We start from the raw sequence: 18562 nt of genomic DNA on the forward strand, positions 1-18562 counted from the left end.
CCATTATAGCTAATTTAAAACAATCAACCTGATGTCAGTGAAGGAGGAGATGTGTACAAATGGCTCCAGCACACCACCATCTATTCCTCCAAACCATTTCTCTTCTCTTCATGCCTACAGGCACTGCCTTAATTCATCTCTCGCACACTGAACAAATGATAGCTATTATTGTTAATAGAACCTTTATGATCTCCTAATCTCTATCTCATATCCCTTTATCTAACAGTCTCCAAAATATCTTTGTAAAATTAAAGACTCATCATGTTACTCCTCTGCCTCTTCATTGCCCAGTCTTTATCTTCATATATAAGGCTCTTGATATATTTGTTCTCTACTGACTCTTGAGCTTCATTTCCTGTGACACCACCACCAATAACCTCTAACCAAAAACACTGGCAAACATGGTGTTCCCAAATATATGATGCTATTCTCTATCTCTGTAACTTTGCTTATTCTGTTCCCACTTCCCAGGACAACCTTCCCCAATTCATCCACTAAGTAAGCACTATTCATCCCTTCAGACTCAATTCAAATCTCTTTCCTAGAAAGCTTTTCCTGGCTGAGCGCAGTGACTCACACCTGTAATCCTAGCACTTTGGGAGGCCAAGGCAGGTGGCTCACGAGGTCAGGAGATTCAGACCATCCTGGCTAAACCCTGTCTCTACTAAAAATACAAAAAATTAGCCAGACATGGTGGCACATGCCTGTAGTCCCAGCTGCTCAGGAGGCTGAGGCAGGAGAATCACTTGAACCTGAGAGGTGGAGGTTGCAGTGAGCTGAGATCACGACACTGCACTCCATCCTGGGCAACAAAGCAAAACTCCGCCTCAAAAAAAAAAAAAAAATAGAAAAAGAAAAGAAAAGAAAAGCTTTTCCTGAACTTCTTAAGTACACTTGATGTCTCCCACCTCTATACATCCAGTATATTTTAGTACCTCTAACAGCCTTTATTAAATTTATTTATTTTTTCATATCCATCTCTTCTCACTAGACATGAGTTCCTAGATCTGGATCTTACTCATGCACGTACCAAGCAGGTGGTATGGTAAAGGTATACAGTAGGCTTTCAATAAATGGTGACTATGATTGTCTAGGGCAACTAATACCCTAAGACAAGCATATACTAATTGCTCGACAAATGTCTGAATGGAAACATATCGGTGTGCCCTTGCTATCTTCCCAAGGCCAGAGGAATGCTAAAATACCAGTACCTTCTAGATTATTAGAAAGCCCAAGATCTACTTCCATAGTCAAAGAACTGGTACTATAATATTTTTCCTATTATCCTCTATAATTTCCTAGTGCTGCCATAACAAAGTACCATAGACTAGGTGGCTTAAACAATAGAAATTTATTTTCTCAGAGTTCTGGAGGCCAGAAGTTCAGGATCAAGGTTTCTCTAGGGTTGGTTTCTTCTGAGGCCTCTCTCCTTGACTTACAGATAGTTATCTTCAAGTTCAAATGGCATCCTCCCTGTGTCTGTGTCTAAATTTCCTCTTCCAATAAGTACACCAGTCATATTGGATTAGGGCCCACCCTAACGACCTCATTTTAACCTAGTTACCTCTTTAACCTAGTTACCTTTTTAAAGGCCTTATCTACAAATCCAATTGCATTCTAACGTACTGAAGATTAGAACTTCAACATGTGAATTTTGAAGGACACAATTCAGCCCATAACAGCCTCCTGCTAGACTATGAGCTCCTCAAAAGGCAGGAGCCATAGCTTAGTCTTCCTCCTTAGTATTTTCTATGCCACGCAGAGTACCTGAATCACAGAAGAGTCTCAATAATTTGTGAGATACATAAATTAAAAATCTTTCTAGAAATGTAGTCACAATTGGTAATTATGGTCCCCTCCAAATCTGATGGCCAGCACCAAGGAAAATGTGACTTTACTCTTTCTCTGAAAGAAAGTTGGACGCTGTCATCATCTCTAGATAGTCCACTGCCAAACAGCTATGTATGTGGCACCAAACTCATAGCAGAAAAATAAAATCCAAGGCCAAACGCCCACAACCATTTACAATACCCTTCTCCCTCCAAATCCATTCCAATACTCCCAGACTGATAGATATCATACATGGCTACAGTCAGATTCAAAATCAAGAGAAAATCAACACTGCTGTCCCTGCAGAACAAGATATAACAGCTAAGGAGAAATAGCAAAATGGGAATCTGCTACTTTTTTCCTACCTATAAGGAAATTTATCCCTTCCTGTTACGTGGGATTTTGGTAGGTCTATCATATAGCCTGCCTTCCCCATTATCAAGATGGGTACAAGACCTACTTACTTGCTCCACCTCTCCACCTGAACCCTGAGTGAAGTGATATGAAAATAGAAAATAATTGCCCGGAGTCAATTCAGCCAGTGCCATGAAGGGTTCCTGGTACACACATCCCTGAAACAGGTTTGGTTCCTGACCTTGTCAAGGCTCGATTGACTGTTTCTGGGACCTACATGGTAGTCTCCAATAAATGCCTTTTTCTGAAATTAGATAGTGTTTATTGCATAGCTCTCCATCAAAGAATATTAACACATATAATGGCCCCTGGAAGTGGAGTGTAGCAAGTGGTGGACCTAAAATATGGAAATGAAGGCAGGCAGTAAGGATTTCCCCACCCACTACAAAGAAGTGGTGCTAGCCAGGCGCGGTGGCTCAAGCCTGTAATCCCAGCACTTTGGGAGGCCGAGACGGGCGGATCATGAGGTCAGGAGATCGAGACCATCCTGTCTAACATGGTGAAACCCCGTCTCTACTAAAAAATACAAAAAACTAGCCAGGCAAGGTGGTGGGCGCCTGTAGTCCCAGCTACTTGGGAGGCTGAGGTAGGAGAATGGCGTAAACCCGGGAGGCGGAGCTTGCCGTGAGCTGAGATCCGGCCACTGCACTCCAGCCTGGGCGACAGAGCCAGACTCCATCTCAAAAAAAAAAAAAAAAAAGAAGAAGAAGCAGTGCTTTCAGTCCTAGTTATGCCATTGCAAAGCAGCCAACTATGCTCCTTCCTCTTGTGATTTGGGATATAGTCCACATGCCTCTCCAGGCTAAGTCTTTAGGGAAGTTGGTAGGAAAATGTCAAAATACTGGTGCATATAGCCATTTCTGACAGCTTTTGTTAAGATCCTATAAGTGACTTAGCTACAGCCAAAGTGGCCTATCTGAATGCAGAGAAAACTCTGCCTCACTAAGACTGGCCCTTTTCCTGGTAGAAATCCAAGAGGACAGAGAGTCAGATAATCATAAAGGACTATGAAATTTGAATTATTGGCCCTGAGTCAATAATAACGCTAGAAAATACAGGAAAAAAGGAAGGAAACATAGCAAAAGATAAGATTAGGACCAAGAGAATTGGGGGAAGCCTGATTCCCCAAGTACCCCCTGATTTATATTCCCCTCTCTGGCAAAGAGCTAAGCACTGGGATGAAGCCAAAGGATGAGGAACAAAGTAGCTTTGTCTTTATCGCAGAGGCAAAACAATAAGCAGAAAAATTCGGGGCTGGAGGATAGGCAGAGCAGCCAGGCTTACTTTTAAGAAAGAAACCCCTCACGCTAGAGCCCAGAGTCAAGAATCAATCCACAGCACGGAAAATGCATAAAGACCAGCAGTTTGAGTAAAACTTCCACAGAAACCTTGGAAAACAAAAACGTATTCCTCCAAAGTCAATCTCTGGTTGTCCTAACCAACAGCACTACCAGAATTCAGGGTGCTCAAATAATATACCTCTATTAGGAAAATCCTACTCAGGGTGCTTTGCAAATGTGTCCATTGATTTCATGAGGCAACAGAAAGCCGGTTCAATAGTAGTTAGGTACATAAGGCAGTGAAGTATACTGACTGTACACGTGTCTACAACATTGAAGGGAAAATCTAATCATGGAACAATAATAGCTAAATACAATGACCTTTGTAACATTTAAGACCATCACCAACCTAGCATCCAAGTTAAGGTATACCACCAACTTTCTACAAAGACATAGGGACCAAAAGATTTAGATGCAGACAATGGGGGGAAAAAAAAACAGAGAAAAATTTACTCTGGAAACAGATTAAATAGTAGAGATAAATACAGAAAAAAATAGATTTCTTGAGTTGTACTAATAGAATGGCTTTGATTTACAAAGAGTCTAAATCAAATAAGAATATTTATCCTGAACCATCTACACCCTGTCAATTTATTTCACCATGCTATCTGGGGAGTCAGGTTACCAAATGAAGCCATCTTGAAAGGAGTTACTGGATAGAAACCTGAGTGCCGCTTTCCTTCCTCTGTGAGAAGTGAGCTCAGATGCTGCAATGCACCAGGCAGAATCACAGCATCTACAGAGGTAGTTCCTGGAGTGCTCCCTCCAGGAGGTACTGGTAAGGCATCTTTTTCTTACACCTTCTGGAAAATTGTCTCCCACAGGTAATATAACCTACACTTGTATTTCTGTAAAATGGTGCAGAATCATGTAGAAGCAGAGAAAAAATTCTAATTCCATATGCCTAGGACCTGTCACTTACTTGCTAAGAGAGAGAAAACGTAATTCCCCAGATCCACTGCATTCTTCCATTATTTCCAATAACTGCCCTGAGAAAATGGCATTAGAGACAAACTAAAAGGAATATTTATGTTCTGTGAACAAAGGAAAGAACATAGTGTGCATGGGGTCATGATGAGTAAGAGCAAGCCTGAGATGATTCTGCTAAAGATATTTTAACACTGATGAATGCTAGGCCTTGGTTTGGCTTATTAAAATAGTTCTGGGTGGTAAGAGAGAAGCTGGCACATTTTTCTGTAGATGAGATAGCCTTGGGTGATTGAACAACAGTTGGAATACAGCTGCCATGGCTAAAACCAAGCAAGTACAGATGTCACCCCAAAGTGGAAATAATTTCATACCATCCCACGCTGCCAAATTCAAATGCCAATGGAGGAAAGATATTGGGGAAGGAGGTCTTTTAAATGGAACAGATAACTATTTTAAATACCATTCTGTATATAACTACAATTTTTGCTGCTGAGATCCATGAGCAACAGTTATTATGGTTTAAAGAGCTCAGTCAAAAATCTTACTGCTCAGCAAAATGAAAACAATACAATGTGCTGTTCTCAGAGATAGGAACAACCACATCAAATTCAGTCACTAGACATTAGACTTTGTAATTTCAAATGTTTGGAAAATGTCCTTTTACAAGGCAATAATTTTCTTTTTTCTTCCTTCAATAGTTGTCTTTCTTATAAGTAGTGCTACCATTTTCTACGTTTTTAACTGATATGTTAGATAAGAAGACACTAAAAGCACAAAGCACCATATCACAGTACTCATTTCCCTTAGAAAGAAAAATCAGGGAAAGGGAACATTTCACACACCCGCCCACCGACCCCTGACTTACCAAATGCCTTCTTAGGTTCTATTAAATTCATGGTGAAGAGTTCCTCTTTTTTTAATTCCTTTAACTTCTTAGCAACATCATAGTGACGCCACCCAACAATATTTTCTCCATTTATGGATTCAATATGATCCCCAACACAGATTGTTTTAATTGAGTCAATAACACCACCATCTTTAATTCTCTGAAAGAAAATTAATGATAACATAATATAAAATAGAACTCTGTAATGAATGCACCAATCTCATCTGATCTTGGAAGCTAAGCAGGTTCGCGCCTGGTTAGTACTTGGATAGGAGACAATAACAGGTGCTACAGGTTTAAAAACAAAATAAAACTGTGTAACAGTACTTTTTATGCTTTTGAGACATATATACAATGTATTGACAACAATGCAGTCTGATGCTCAGTTAGAGAGGGAAGACTGAGCAACCAAGAACCACTATCTTACCTCCAACCATCTTCGTCTTCCTTATCATTCGGAATTCAGCTCACTCACAGTTACCACCTCCTCTGGGAAGCTTTTCCTGACATTCCCCAACCCACTCCCCCAAGAATGGGTAAGGTGCCACTCTCATGTTTCTACAATACGTTTTGCTGTATATGCTGAACTCTAAACTAAGCACTTTACATTTGTTATTTCATTTAATTCTAACAACCTTTATGAGATTCTCATGTCACAGGTCAGGAAGATTAAAGCTTCAGAAGAGCAAGTAATTTGCCAGATTCAACATACCACAGTGTGATTGTTCATTTACTTCTCAGTCTCCATTACTAAACTAATATCCTTGAGGACAGAGATGGTCTTATTACTCTGCATGTCTGTGCCTAGCACAGTATCTGCAAAGTCCCTTCATAAGTGATTACTGAATTATTTCAATTGAGGCCCATCACATAAGAATAGAGCTTGAGCTTTTTCAATTGGCTGCATTTAGTTACAAATGCAAAGACACAAAGAATAATACCATCTTAGCTAAGATGCCTGATACCTAATAAAAGACAAGTATGGTTATCATTTTGGGAGCCAGTAAGGGTGATTTGATGCTATTGTTTCTCATTTATGTATTTTAGATGAAGAGAATCTGGGACCCCAAGGAGAAACTTCAAGTTGGTCTTTCTTTATCTTACTTCTCTATAATACATCCTCAGGGTAGAGTCTCAAAATGGTATCTAGTATTCCCAAGAATTTTTGAAAGGATTTTAGGCACAGGAGCCCCAGAAAACTCTTCCAGAATTGCAGAAAACAGCCCTGCAGAGGATGTACAAGTTCTTCCATGGTGATGAGGAATAGGGCAGAATGAAGGCCATAATCTGTCTCAGAAGTCCCAAATCCTTCATAGGAATCATAGCAACATCAGGAGCAGCTGCTATTGTATACTAAAGGCTGTGTATTCTCCACCCTTGCTAGTTGGAAGTATAACATCTTCTGAATCAGCAGGGTGATTGATCATTGTGTCCAAGAGCTAGGAGAAAACGGATCTCATCTACCTCCAACATCTCCATCATATTGTCATCAGGAACAAGAGTAACTTAGGAAGGTTAAGCATTTTTAACATTTAAATCTCATTATTATAAATCAAAACTCACAATAGATTTCTTTTTTATCCCAAATTTTAAGAATATTGCTATGTTCATTCATTCTAACAGTGACTGTTAACATGCTATATGCAAATGTCACAATAACGCCAACTTTAACAGAGAGCCCACTGTCATTACAAACAGTTAGGCAAGGAAACCACAAGTTTCATAGTCTACCTGACATTGTTTTATTAGAAACCCATATTAAACTTATATCGCTAACAGAAACAATGGGAACCACTCAGTACAACTAGAGTTTCTAAACTGTCACAGAAAAATAAATGAGATTGAAGAAGACTAAAGTCTAAAGAAGAAAAAACTATTAAATACTGTTCCACAATTCGTAATTCATCAAATAATTCAATAATCGATATTAAACTTTGATTTTTCTTCTTAGCTTTTATTCTAATTTATCTCTTGACATATCTTGAATTTATTTTTTTCTTTGGTCAACTACACCATACAAATTTCAGAGTCTCACCACACAGTATTTTTAGCTTAAGATTTAGAGTTACAATTTTATTTTAAATAAGCATTATATAAAAGTTACAGACTTTGAAGACACATCTGAATCTCACCAGTGAATTAAAGGTCAGAGTAACAGAAATGTAGGGTTGCAGAGGCCCATGAGTCGCCTCATCAATCCTAGAGATGCTTCAGCAACCAGAATAGTGCCCAGATAGAGGGAGAGAAAGGCAGTTACCAGAAGTCAGAGCAGGCAGCAGGGTGAGAATCCAGGTAGCAAAAGAAAAGTCACAGCACATGTCACTATCTGAGGCAGCAGATAAGAATCTGGAATGGAGACACAGGAAAATCAATATAGGGAACTTGGAGAAGATGAACCAGATATGGAAGCAAAGTTGAAGACATGGATTATATATTTTATGGGTTACCTGAGCCTTAGCCTCCAAAGTGGGTAGAATAAACAATACGGGAGCAATGGACACAAGTTTCTGAAACCTAATGTGCTTTGATAATCATACAATAACTTGACAGAGATTAATAATATTGCCAAAGGTACTAATGAGATGCAAAGGAATAAGAGGGAAAAAAAAAAGAGGCATTAATGCTATACTTTATTTACTGAGTTATTTATACTATTCTCTATAACACTTAGGAACTTTCACCTGTCTTTGGAGCTTGATGCTGTAAAAGGTAGAGAAGATTTATTTATTTATTGGAAGACAGGATTTACATTATTAAACATAGAGGTTTCCAACCATTTCAGACCATTATTATAATATCTCCCATTATGTTCATCCCATATATTTAGAGAATTCTGCCTTCTCATCACAGATGTCAGCAGAAGTCTAGGGCAGCATACATTCTCCCTAAAGTCTTTTTTTCCCCTTTCAATTCATTTAATTTCAACAATCTGTCAAAAACAGCCAATAAACAAATACTGAATTATATTCTGTTGAGTTTTTTAAAGGCTCTAGACTACAAAAACATCTCGTGTGTCTCCCACCCTGAGCACCCTGCTACTTTTCCATATACCACATGCCATGCATAGACACAAAGCCAGGGGATGAAGCTGACATGGTCTACTTGGAGCCAGTAGACAGGAGGGCGTTGAGTCCTGATGAAGCACTTAGGGACAAAATGTAGTTCATTGTGGGGTTGAAATTCTTCAATATGAAGAAGAAGCAACAATGACCAAGACCAGGAACAGAGTGTTGTTATAGAAGATGGAAAATGTTGTAGCTTCAGAATCAGCAACGTCATTCTTTCTTCCACAAGATTCTTACATCTTTCTCTTTCCGAGACATCTTTCTATTATCAGCTTCAGAAAGTTTTCGAATCACTGCATCCTCCCTCTGCTGTGCTACTTTGTGCTTGAGAACAAATTTCACATTCTTGTATGCAAAGGCTACCAAATATGTACTTTCTAGGGTCATCACACTATGGAAAACAGCAGACTGAATAAGATCCATATGCCATATTCTCCAGTATAACCAGATTCGGATGGCAGACACGACGAAAGCATTCCTGAAAAAGATCGCAAAGGACTTGGCAGAGAGGTTGCCACTGAAATCCTGCAGGAGCAGGTCCTCCTTGGACGACTGTTTGGAGCTGCCTTTGGGAGCTATAGGGGAAAGGGAGGTGAGAACAGGGAAGGTAGAGCTAGCGGCCAAGCCAGGCAAAGGCCCTTGGCTCCGCCCCTGTGGCTGCCTTATCTGATCCACCCTCCCTAAAATCTTAAGCACCAGACTCTGAGCTGCATGTCCAGTCGCTATGATCAGCAACTCTGAGATTTGTGTTGCTGATCCTTCCAACACTGTCCTCAAACCTCGCTCATAATAATAAGCTAACAGTCATACAGTTGTAAATAGTTATCTCATTCAGTCCTCACAATAAGCCTAGGAAAAGGATATTTATCATTCCATTTAAGGAATGAGGAATTTAAGCCACAATAATTACATGGCTTGCCCAAGATAACACAGCTAATTAGGTCTCAAACAGAGATGACATAATTTTTTAAATTAAAAATGTTTTTTAAAAAGGTATAGAACCCAAGTTCTTCTGACCTAAAGTACAAAGTTTTGGGTTATAAATGTCCAAAATGATCTATCACCTTTGAACTCTGAATTTTTTTTTTGACAGCCTTATTTTTTCCATTTTCCATCTCCTTATTTCTACTAAAGCTGTTTTTCATCAACACCTCATCATGGTCTCCAGATCTCAAACATCTGTTTTCACAAATCATCATGTCTATTCTGGCTTTACAGATCTCTGCTCGGATCCTAGCTTCCATCCTATAATCCTCTGCCCCCTTGACTTCCTACATTTCCAGTCTTGCTGATTCTTAGTTTGGGCAAATGAAAAAGTAAAATGTTAGAAAGATGTAAGTATCATATTTCTCGAAATGATCACTCTAAAATGTGGTTGTACTAAAGCAAAAGTATGGCAAATCATAAAGGTCTGTAAGAGATATTCTGAGAATGACAGTTTTGTGGTTAGTCAAACTATTTCAATTTAAAACAAAGTCAGGTGGGTTTTTAAAAATCAATTTAGCTCATTTCTTAATTGCATGTTATAAATCCTTATTTTTATTTTAAATTTGAAAATACAAGTCTCAGCCAGGCGCAGTGGCTCATGCTTGTAATCCCAGCACTTTGGGAGGCCGAGGCAGGCAGATCACCTGAAGTCAGGAGTTCAAGACCAGCCTGGCCAACATGGTGAAACCCTGTCTCTACTAAAAATGCAAAAATTACCCAGGCGTGGTGGCACATTCCTATAATCCCAGCTACTCGGGAGGCTGAGGAAGGAGAATCGCTTGAACCGAGGAGGCAGTGAGCCAAGATCACACCACTGCACTCCAGCCTGGGTGACAGAGCAAGACTCTGTCTCAATAAATAAGTAAGTAAATTAATTAATTAAAGTACAAATCTCTTCTCTTAAACCAGGTGTCATCAAACTATGGCTCACAGCAGAACTCCAGGGTGGTGTGTACCCTCCACCATGGCCACCACCTGTTTTTATATGGCCCATGATTTATGAATGGTTTTTACCTTTTTGAATGGTTCAGAAAAAAATCAAAAGATTTGTGATGTGAAAATTATAAGAAATTTAAATTACAGTGTCTATGAGTAAGGTCTCAGTGGGAAACATGCATGCTCATTCATCTAAGTATTATCTGTAACTGCTTTTGTGCTACACGGGCTTAGTTGAGTAGTTGCAGCAAAGACCATATGACCCACAAAGCACAAAATATTTACCATCTGCACTTTACAGAAAACATTTTCCAGCTAACACAGGTTTCATTTCATGTATGCTCTTAATTTTCTGATTAAGTTATTTATATACTTTTTGTTCTTGGAAATGTTGAGACTTAGATACTAAAATCATGAACATTTAAGTATGTTGTTTTTTCACCTAAAAAGTTTCATCTGGGCCATGTATGGTGGCTCATCCCTGTAATCCCAGCATTTTGGGAGGCCTAGAGAAAGGGATCACTTGAGCCCTGCTCAACTGAGCAACATGGCAAAACCTTGTCTCTACAAAAAACAAACAAACAAAAAAACCAGTTTCATCTGTGTGAACCATACAAAACTATAAAATGCATTTCTCTGCCATTGATCTTTCCTAATTATGTAATGGTTTATTGTTAGAATGATTATTAAAATATTAGCTATTAATTGTGAATACTGCAGACATTTTAAGCATGTCATTATATTTATACCCCAAATAATACTATAATGTAGGTGCTAATGTTCCCACTTGAGAGAAGGCTCAGAAAAGTTTAATGCCTTGGCCAATGTTACACAGCTGGTAAATAAGTGATCTAGCTAAGACTGAAAGCAGGCCTATCTGATTCTAAAGTCCATGCCCCTATGCACCACACTGCAATGCCTCTCTCACCATGGAATGCCCACCCTCATTTGAATACCTACCACACTGTCCTACTCTGACTTTAACCTACTCTTATTTCCAGCCAAGTTAAAAACATATCAAGTGCTCACTTCAGCAGCACATACATTAAAATTATAATCACACAGCATGGTCTCTGCACATGGTGATATGCAAACTCATGAAACATTCCATTTTGCTTATCTTGGCAAAAAGAAATACAGGAAGGATAAAACAGAAATTAATAAAATGGGTTATCTCTAAGGAGTGTGGAAAAGTAATGAGATAGAAGAGTTAGGAGAAGGAGTGACACATCTCTGAATGAATTTTTAAATATAGTTTGATTTTTTTTTTTAAGAGACAGTGTCTTGCTCTGTTTTCCAGGCTGGAGAGTGGTGGCATGATCATTGCTCACTGCAACCTTGATTTCCCCAGGCTCAAGCAATTCTCCCACCTCAGCCTCATGAGTAGCTGGGACTATAGGTGCATGCCACTATACCCAGCTAATTTTTTCCATTTGCTGTAGAGACAGCGTCTCACTATGTTGGGGTCAAGGGACTTTCTATTTGTTGTAGAGACAGGGTCTCACTATGACTGGGGTCAAGTAGACCCCAGTGTCTGTTGTTTCCTCCTTTGTGTTCATAAGTTCTCATCATTTAGCTCCCACTTATAAGTGAGAACATGCAGTATTTGGTTTTCTCTTCCTTCCTGCATTAGTTTGCTGAAGATAATAGTCTCCAGCTCCATTCACGTTCCCACAAAAGACATGATCTCATTCTTTTTTACGCTGCATAGTATTCCATGGTGTATATGTACCATGTTTTCTTTATCCAATCTGCTATTGATTGGCATTTAGGTTGATTTCATGTCATTGCTATTGTGAACAGTGCTGCAATAAACATACACATGTATGTGTCTTTATGGCAGAATGCTTTCTAATCCTCTGGGTATACACCCAGTAATGAGATTGCTGAGTCAAACGGTAGTTCTGCTTTTAACTCTCTGAGGAATTGCCATACTGTTTTCCACAATGGCTGAACTAATTTACATTCACACCAAGAGTGTATGGTGGGTGGTTCCATTTTCTCCGCAACCTCACCAACATCTTATTTTTTTACTTTTTAATAATAGCTATTCTGACTGGTGTGAGATGGTATCTCATTGTGGTTTTGATTTGCATTTCTCTAACGATCAGTGAGGTTAAGCGCTTTTTTTTTAATATGATTGTTGACCACATGTGTGTCTGCTTTTGAAAAGTGTCTGTTCATGTCCATTGTCCACTTTTTAATGGAGTTGTCTTTTTTTTCTGGTAACTTTCCTTATAGATGCTGGATATTAGACCTTTATCAGATACACAGTTTGCAAATATTTTCTCCTATTCTGTAGGTTGTCTGTTTTCTCTGTTGATAGTTTCTCTTGCTGTGCAGAAGCTCCTAAGTTTAATTAGATCCCATTTGTCAATATTTGCTTCTATTCTGATAGCATTGGTGTCTTTGTCATGAAATCTTTGCCCATTCCGATGTTCAGAATGATATTGCCTGTGTTGTCTTCCAGAGGTTTTATAGTTTTGAATTTTACATTTAAGTCTTTAATTCTTCTTAATTATTATATATGGTGTAAGGAGGGGTCCAGCTTCAGTCTTCTGCATACGGCTAGCCAGCATCATTTATTAGCTGCATATGGCTATCCCAGCATCATTAAATAGGGAGTCTTCCCCATTGCTTGTTTTTGTCAGCTTTCGTTAAAGATCAGGTGGTTGTAGCTGTGCAGCCTTATTTCTGGCCTCCCCACGCTGTTCCATTGCTCTATGTGCCTGTTTTTGTACCAATACCATGCTGTTTAGTTACTGTAGCCCTGTAGTACAGTTTGAAATTGGGCAATATGATGCCTCCAGCTTTGTTCTTTTCGCTTAGGATTATCTTGGCTATTCAGGCTTTTTTGTTGGTGTTATTCCATATGAATTTTAAAATAATTTTTTATAGTTCTATGAAGAATGTCATCAGTAATTTGATAGGAATAGCATTGAATCTGTAAATTGATTTAGGTAGTATGGCCATTTTAATGATATTGACTCTTCCTATCCACAAGCATAAGATATTTTTCCATGTGTTTGTCTCTTCTCTGATTTCTCTGAGCACTGTACCAGCTAATACAAAACATACTTACACACAGACCAGTGTTACTATAAAGCAATCACACAAAGAAGCCAACATAATAACCAGCTAATAAAACACAGATAGGATCAAATCCACACATATCAATACTAACTTTGAATGTAAACAGGCTAAATGTCACACTTAAAAGGCACAGAGTGGCAAGCTGGGTAATTGTATGCTGTCTTCAAGAGACCCATCTCACACAAAATAACATCCAAGATTCAAAATAAAGGGATGGAGAAAAAAATGTACCAAGCAAATGGAAAACAGAAAAAAGCAGGGGTTGCAATCCTAACCCTGTTTTGTTTCAGACAAAACAGACTTCAAAACAACAAAAATCAAAAGAGACAGAGAAGGGCATTATATAATGGTAAAAGGGTTCAATTTGACAAGACAACCTAACTATCCTAAATATATATGCACCCAACACAGGAGCACCCAGATTCATAAAGCAAGTTCTTAAAGACCTACAAAGAGACACAGACTCCCACAGAACAATAGTGGGAGACTTTAACACTCTACTGACAGTAGTAGACAGATCATTGAGGTAGAAAATTAAGAAAGATATTAAGGACCTGAACTCAACATTGGACCAAATGGATCTGAAGGACCTCTACAGAACTCTCCGCCCCAAAACAACAGACTATACATTCTTGTCATCACCACATGCCATATACTCTAAAATTGACCACATATTATAACTGGACATAAAACACTCCTCAGCAAATGCAAAAGAACTGAAATCATACCAAACATCTCTTGAACCACAGTGCAATAAAAATACAAGTCAAGAAAATTGCTAAAACCCATGCAATTACATGGAAATTAAACAACATGCTCCTGAATGACTTTTGGGTAAATAGTGAAATTAAGTCAGAAATCAAGAAGTTATTTGAAACTAATGAGAACAAAGATACAACATACCAGAATCTCTGGGACACTGATAAGGCAGTTTTAAGAGGGAAACTTATAGCACTATACTGCCCACATTAAAAAAGTTAGAAAGATCTCAAATTAACTACCTAACATCACAACTAAGAGACTTAGAGAACCAAAAACAAATCAACTCCAAAGTTAGCAGAAGACAAGAAATAACAAAAACCAGAGCTGAACTGAACAAGACAAAAAAAAAAAAAAAAAAATCAAAAGATCAATGGATCCAGGAGTTGGTTTTATGAAAAAAAAAGATAGGCCACTAGCTAGACTAATAAAGAAGAAAAGAGAGAAGATCTAAATAAACACAATTAGAAATGATGAAGAAAACATAACCACTGACCCCACAGAAATAAAAATAACCATCAGAAACTACTATAAACACTACTATGCACACAAACTAGAAAACTAGAAGAGATGAATAAATTCCTGGACACATAGACTCTCCCAAGACTGAACCAGGAAGAAACTGATTTCCTGAACAGACCAATAATGAAATTGAATCAGTAATAAATAAACTACCAACCAAAAAAAAAGCCTAGAACCTGATGGATTCACAACTGAATTCTACCAAATATACAAAGAAAAGCTGGTGCCATTCCTACAGAAACTATTGAGGAGGAAGGACTCCTCCCCAACTCATTCTATGAAGCCACCATCACCCTGATATGAAAACCTGGCAGAGACACAACAAAAAAAGAAAACTTCAGGTCAATATCCTTGCTGAACATTGATGCAAACATCCTCAACAAAATATTTGCAAATCAAATCCAGCAGCACATCAAAAAGCTAATCCAGCATGATCAAGTAGCCTTCATCCCCAGGATGCAAGATTGGTTCAACGTAATCATATCAATAAATATGCTTCATCACATAAACAGAACTAAAGACAAAAACAACATTATTATCTCAATAGATGCAGAAAAGGCTTTTGATAAAATTCAACACCCTTTCATGTGAAAAACTCTCATTAAACTAGGTATCGAAGTAACGTACATCAAAATAATAAGACCAATCTATGACAAACCCACAGCCAACATTATACTGAATGGAAAAAAGCCAGAAGCATTTCTCTTGAAAACCAGCACAAGACAAGGATGTTCTCTCTCACCACTCCTACCTAACATAGTATTGGAAGTCCTAGCCAGAGCAATCAGGCAGAAGAAAGCAATAAAGGCCATCCAAATAGGGAAAGAGGAAGTCAAACTATCTCTGCAGATGACATGATTCTATATCTGGAAAACCCAAAAGTCTTGACCCAAAAGCTCCTTCAGCTGATAAACAACTTCAGCAAAGTTTCAAGATACAAAATCAAGATACAAAAATCCCTACTAGCATTCCTATACACCAACAGCCAAGCCAAGCACCAAATCGAAAGACAATCTCATTCACAATTGTCACAAAAAAAATAAAATACCTAGGAATACAGCTAACCAGGAAGGTGAAAGATCTCTACAATGAGTAAGTATTTTAATGACTTTGAAAATAAAAATTTTGATGGAGAAGCTAAGAAATAACCCTGTGGGGCAGGATGACAATTAGAGGCATCATTACAAGTTCTTTTTTTTTTTTTTTTTTTTTTTGAGACATAGTCTCCCTCTGTCGCCCAGGCTGGAGTGCAGTGACACGATCTCGGCTCACTGCAACCACCACCTCCCAGGCTCAAATGACTCTCCTGTCTTGGCCTCCCAAGTAGCTGGAATTACAGGTGTGCACCACATCTAGCTAATTTTTGCATTTTTAGTAGAGATGGAGTTTCACCATGATAGCCAGGTTGGTCTTGAACTACTGGCCTCAAGTTATCCACCTACTTCAGCCTCCCAAAGTGGTGGGATTACAGGTGTGAGCCACCACGCCTGGCCCAATTCATAACTTCCAATAAACACGTTCTCTAATTCTACCACTGAAAGGATCTAGAAATAATGCACTCCAGTAGCAATGTATGAGCATGGCTAACACTAGAACTTGACTTCAATGTATGAGCATAGCTAACACCAGAACTTGACTATCAATCTCTAGTAAAAATCAGAGCTTCTAAGAGAAATAGTTGATTCTAGGCCTGGGGAAAAGGAGATACAAGAACATCTTGTTGTGTTCTAGAAAGTAAGAACCTACTCAATAAAATGACAGGAGCCATGTCAAAAGGACATGGGGGCCCACTTACAGGGGTTCCTGCAGGCCAAGTCTCAGGAAATTTGAGCATCAATATAATGGATAATAATAGACTATAACCCATTGAGTAAAATATAAAGTCATGTACCCATGTTGACAATAAATAAGGGCAGCTTTTTCCCTATCATAAAATGCTTTCAGAGAAACATATAAGGAGTGATGGAATTATAAAAATCATCATTTTTTCCACCATTATAGGAAAAATTAATTTAGGCAAGACTCATCAACAGATACTAAATTTGTGCCATGCAAGTAAGGAAACAGGATATTTTCATGATATCAAAGCATCTCTCCACAATTACTTATCATAAAGGAAAATAATTTTGTAGTGAAAAAGACTGGTGGACACTACCTCAGACAAGTGACAAAAATTAACGTCACAAACAATGAGACAAACCAGTATCACGTACCTTCTGATGTGCTGCACTGAGAAGGACACAGCATCACTTACGTAATTTTCCTGCCAAAAATGCACAATCTATTTATCAACATGAGGAAACATCAGAAAAACCCAAATTCAAGGACATCCTATAAAAGGCTGAGGAACTATTCTAGATTAAGGAAGAGAAATACATGATCCTAAATTGGACCTGTATGAGGGGAAAATAATGAATACAATTAGGACAACTGATAAGCCTACAATGTGAACTATAGATTAGTTTAAAAGTATTATATCAATATCAGACTGTATGAATTTCATTACTGTACTGTAGTTATATATAAGAGAATATCCTTGTTCTTAGTAATTACACTCTGAAGTACTAAGGGGTAAAGAGTACATATGTGTGTGTGTATAAGACAGAACAAAAAACTCAAACGTGCCAAATGGTAAAAATTGGAGATTTGGATAAATGATGTATGAGAGTTCTTTGTATTATTATTGCAATCTTTATATAAGTTTGAAATTATCCTCTCCCAATTTTTAAAAAATTTCATCAACCATGTGTACAGTGTAATATGCATATCTCTTCTAAGTTGAACAATATGTTGGCAGTTTAGATTATGCCTTGCTTTCTCCTTTGCTAACATGTCCTATGTCTCCACAGGGTTAGTGACTAGTACTCTGAGGCAAGCACATGTTTGACAAAGCATTTTTTAAAAAAATAGAAAGACAAGCTCTGAATGTCAGAGGCGAAGATTTTAAAAATCCACACGTTTGTGAAACTTCCAAGCCCTTCTCTGCTGCCTGTGCCTCATGTCCTGAGCTTCCCTTGGATAATCCCATATGACTTTCCCAGTCACAGATTTTCCATTTGGTCACTCACACAACCTTCAGCACAGTCATATCTTTTGTAGAGCTAAAAATAGCCATTCTATCAAGTGGGAAGCGAAAGTCCCATTTACAGTCAGTTAAGATAACTTCCCTAAGATTATTTAATGGTGATAATGCATCAGCAAATCAAGATTTGGACAAAATAAAGGCATAAAATATTCCCTGTTGCATGAAGTCTATCATTAATTATTAGTTGAGTGAGTAGAAGTGCCAGCTCTGAAGTCAGACCTCATAGATCCAAATCCTGAATTTGTCCAGCTGTTTAACTTTGGGCAAGCTACTTAACCTTCCTGATCCTGTTTCCACATCTGTAAAACAGGGTTGGAAATAGTACCTATCCATGGATCTCATAGGCATCTTTTTGAGCAAAAGAAGCCAAAAATAGTAGAGTATATATGATTATATGAAGTTCATGGCAATAGATGCCAGAATAATGGCTACTTTGCAGAGAAAGATTATTGACTGGGAAGGGGCACAAATGAGCCTTCTGGGTGGCAGAAATGCAATTTATCCTGATTTGGGTGATGGTTAAACAGGGGTGAGTATGTAAACATTCATTAAGCTGTACATTAAAAATGTCTTATACTGCAACAAAAAAAATACAAAGAAAAAACATTACACCAACCAAATAGAATTGTGAGAATTAAGTGAGAAATTGTATGCAAAGTGCCTAGTGCATGCATTCAACATAAGTCCGTTATTATTATAACTATTACAATAATAG

At 38.2% G+C, this 18562-nt stretch overlaps 1 protein-coding gene and 1 pseudogene across 3 annotated transcripts in view; both read right to left on the reverse strand.

Annotated features, from left to right (window-relative positions):
* Window positions 1–18562, reverse strand: part of LOC105482690 (GIPC PDZ domain containing family member 2) — a 102736-nt gene that overhangs the window by 49624 nt on the left and 34550 nt on the right. For all 3 annotated transcript variants that reach the window (XM_011742942.3, XM_011742944.3, XM_071090751.1), the window contains exon 3: window positions 5380–5560. In XM_011742942.3, the coding sequence (XP_011741244.2) occupies window positions 5380–5560 (181 nt within the window). The remainder of the gene's footprint in view (window positions 1–5379; window positions 5561–18562) is intronic.
* On the reverse strand, window positions 5567–9256 carry LOC139361838 (translocon-associated protein subunit gamma pseudogene; annotated as a pseudogene).

Source organism: Macaca nemestrina, chromosome 1 (genome assembly GCF_043159975.1).
Source record: "Macaca nemestrina isolate mMacNem1 chromosome 1, mMacNem.hap1, whole genome shotgun sequence".
Taxonomy (NCBI): Eukaryota; Metazoa; Chordata; class Mammalia; order Primates; family Cercopithecidae; genus Macaca; species Macaca nemestrina.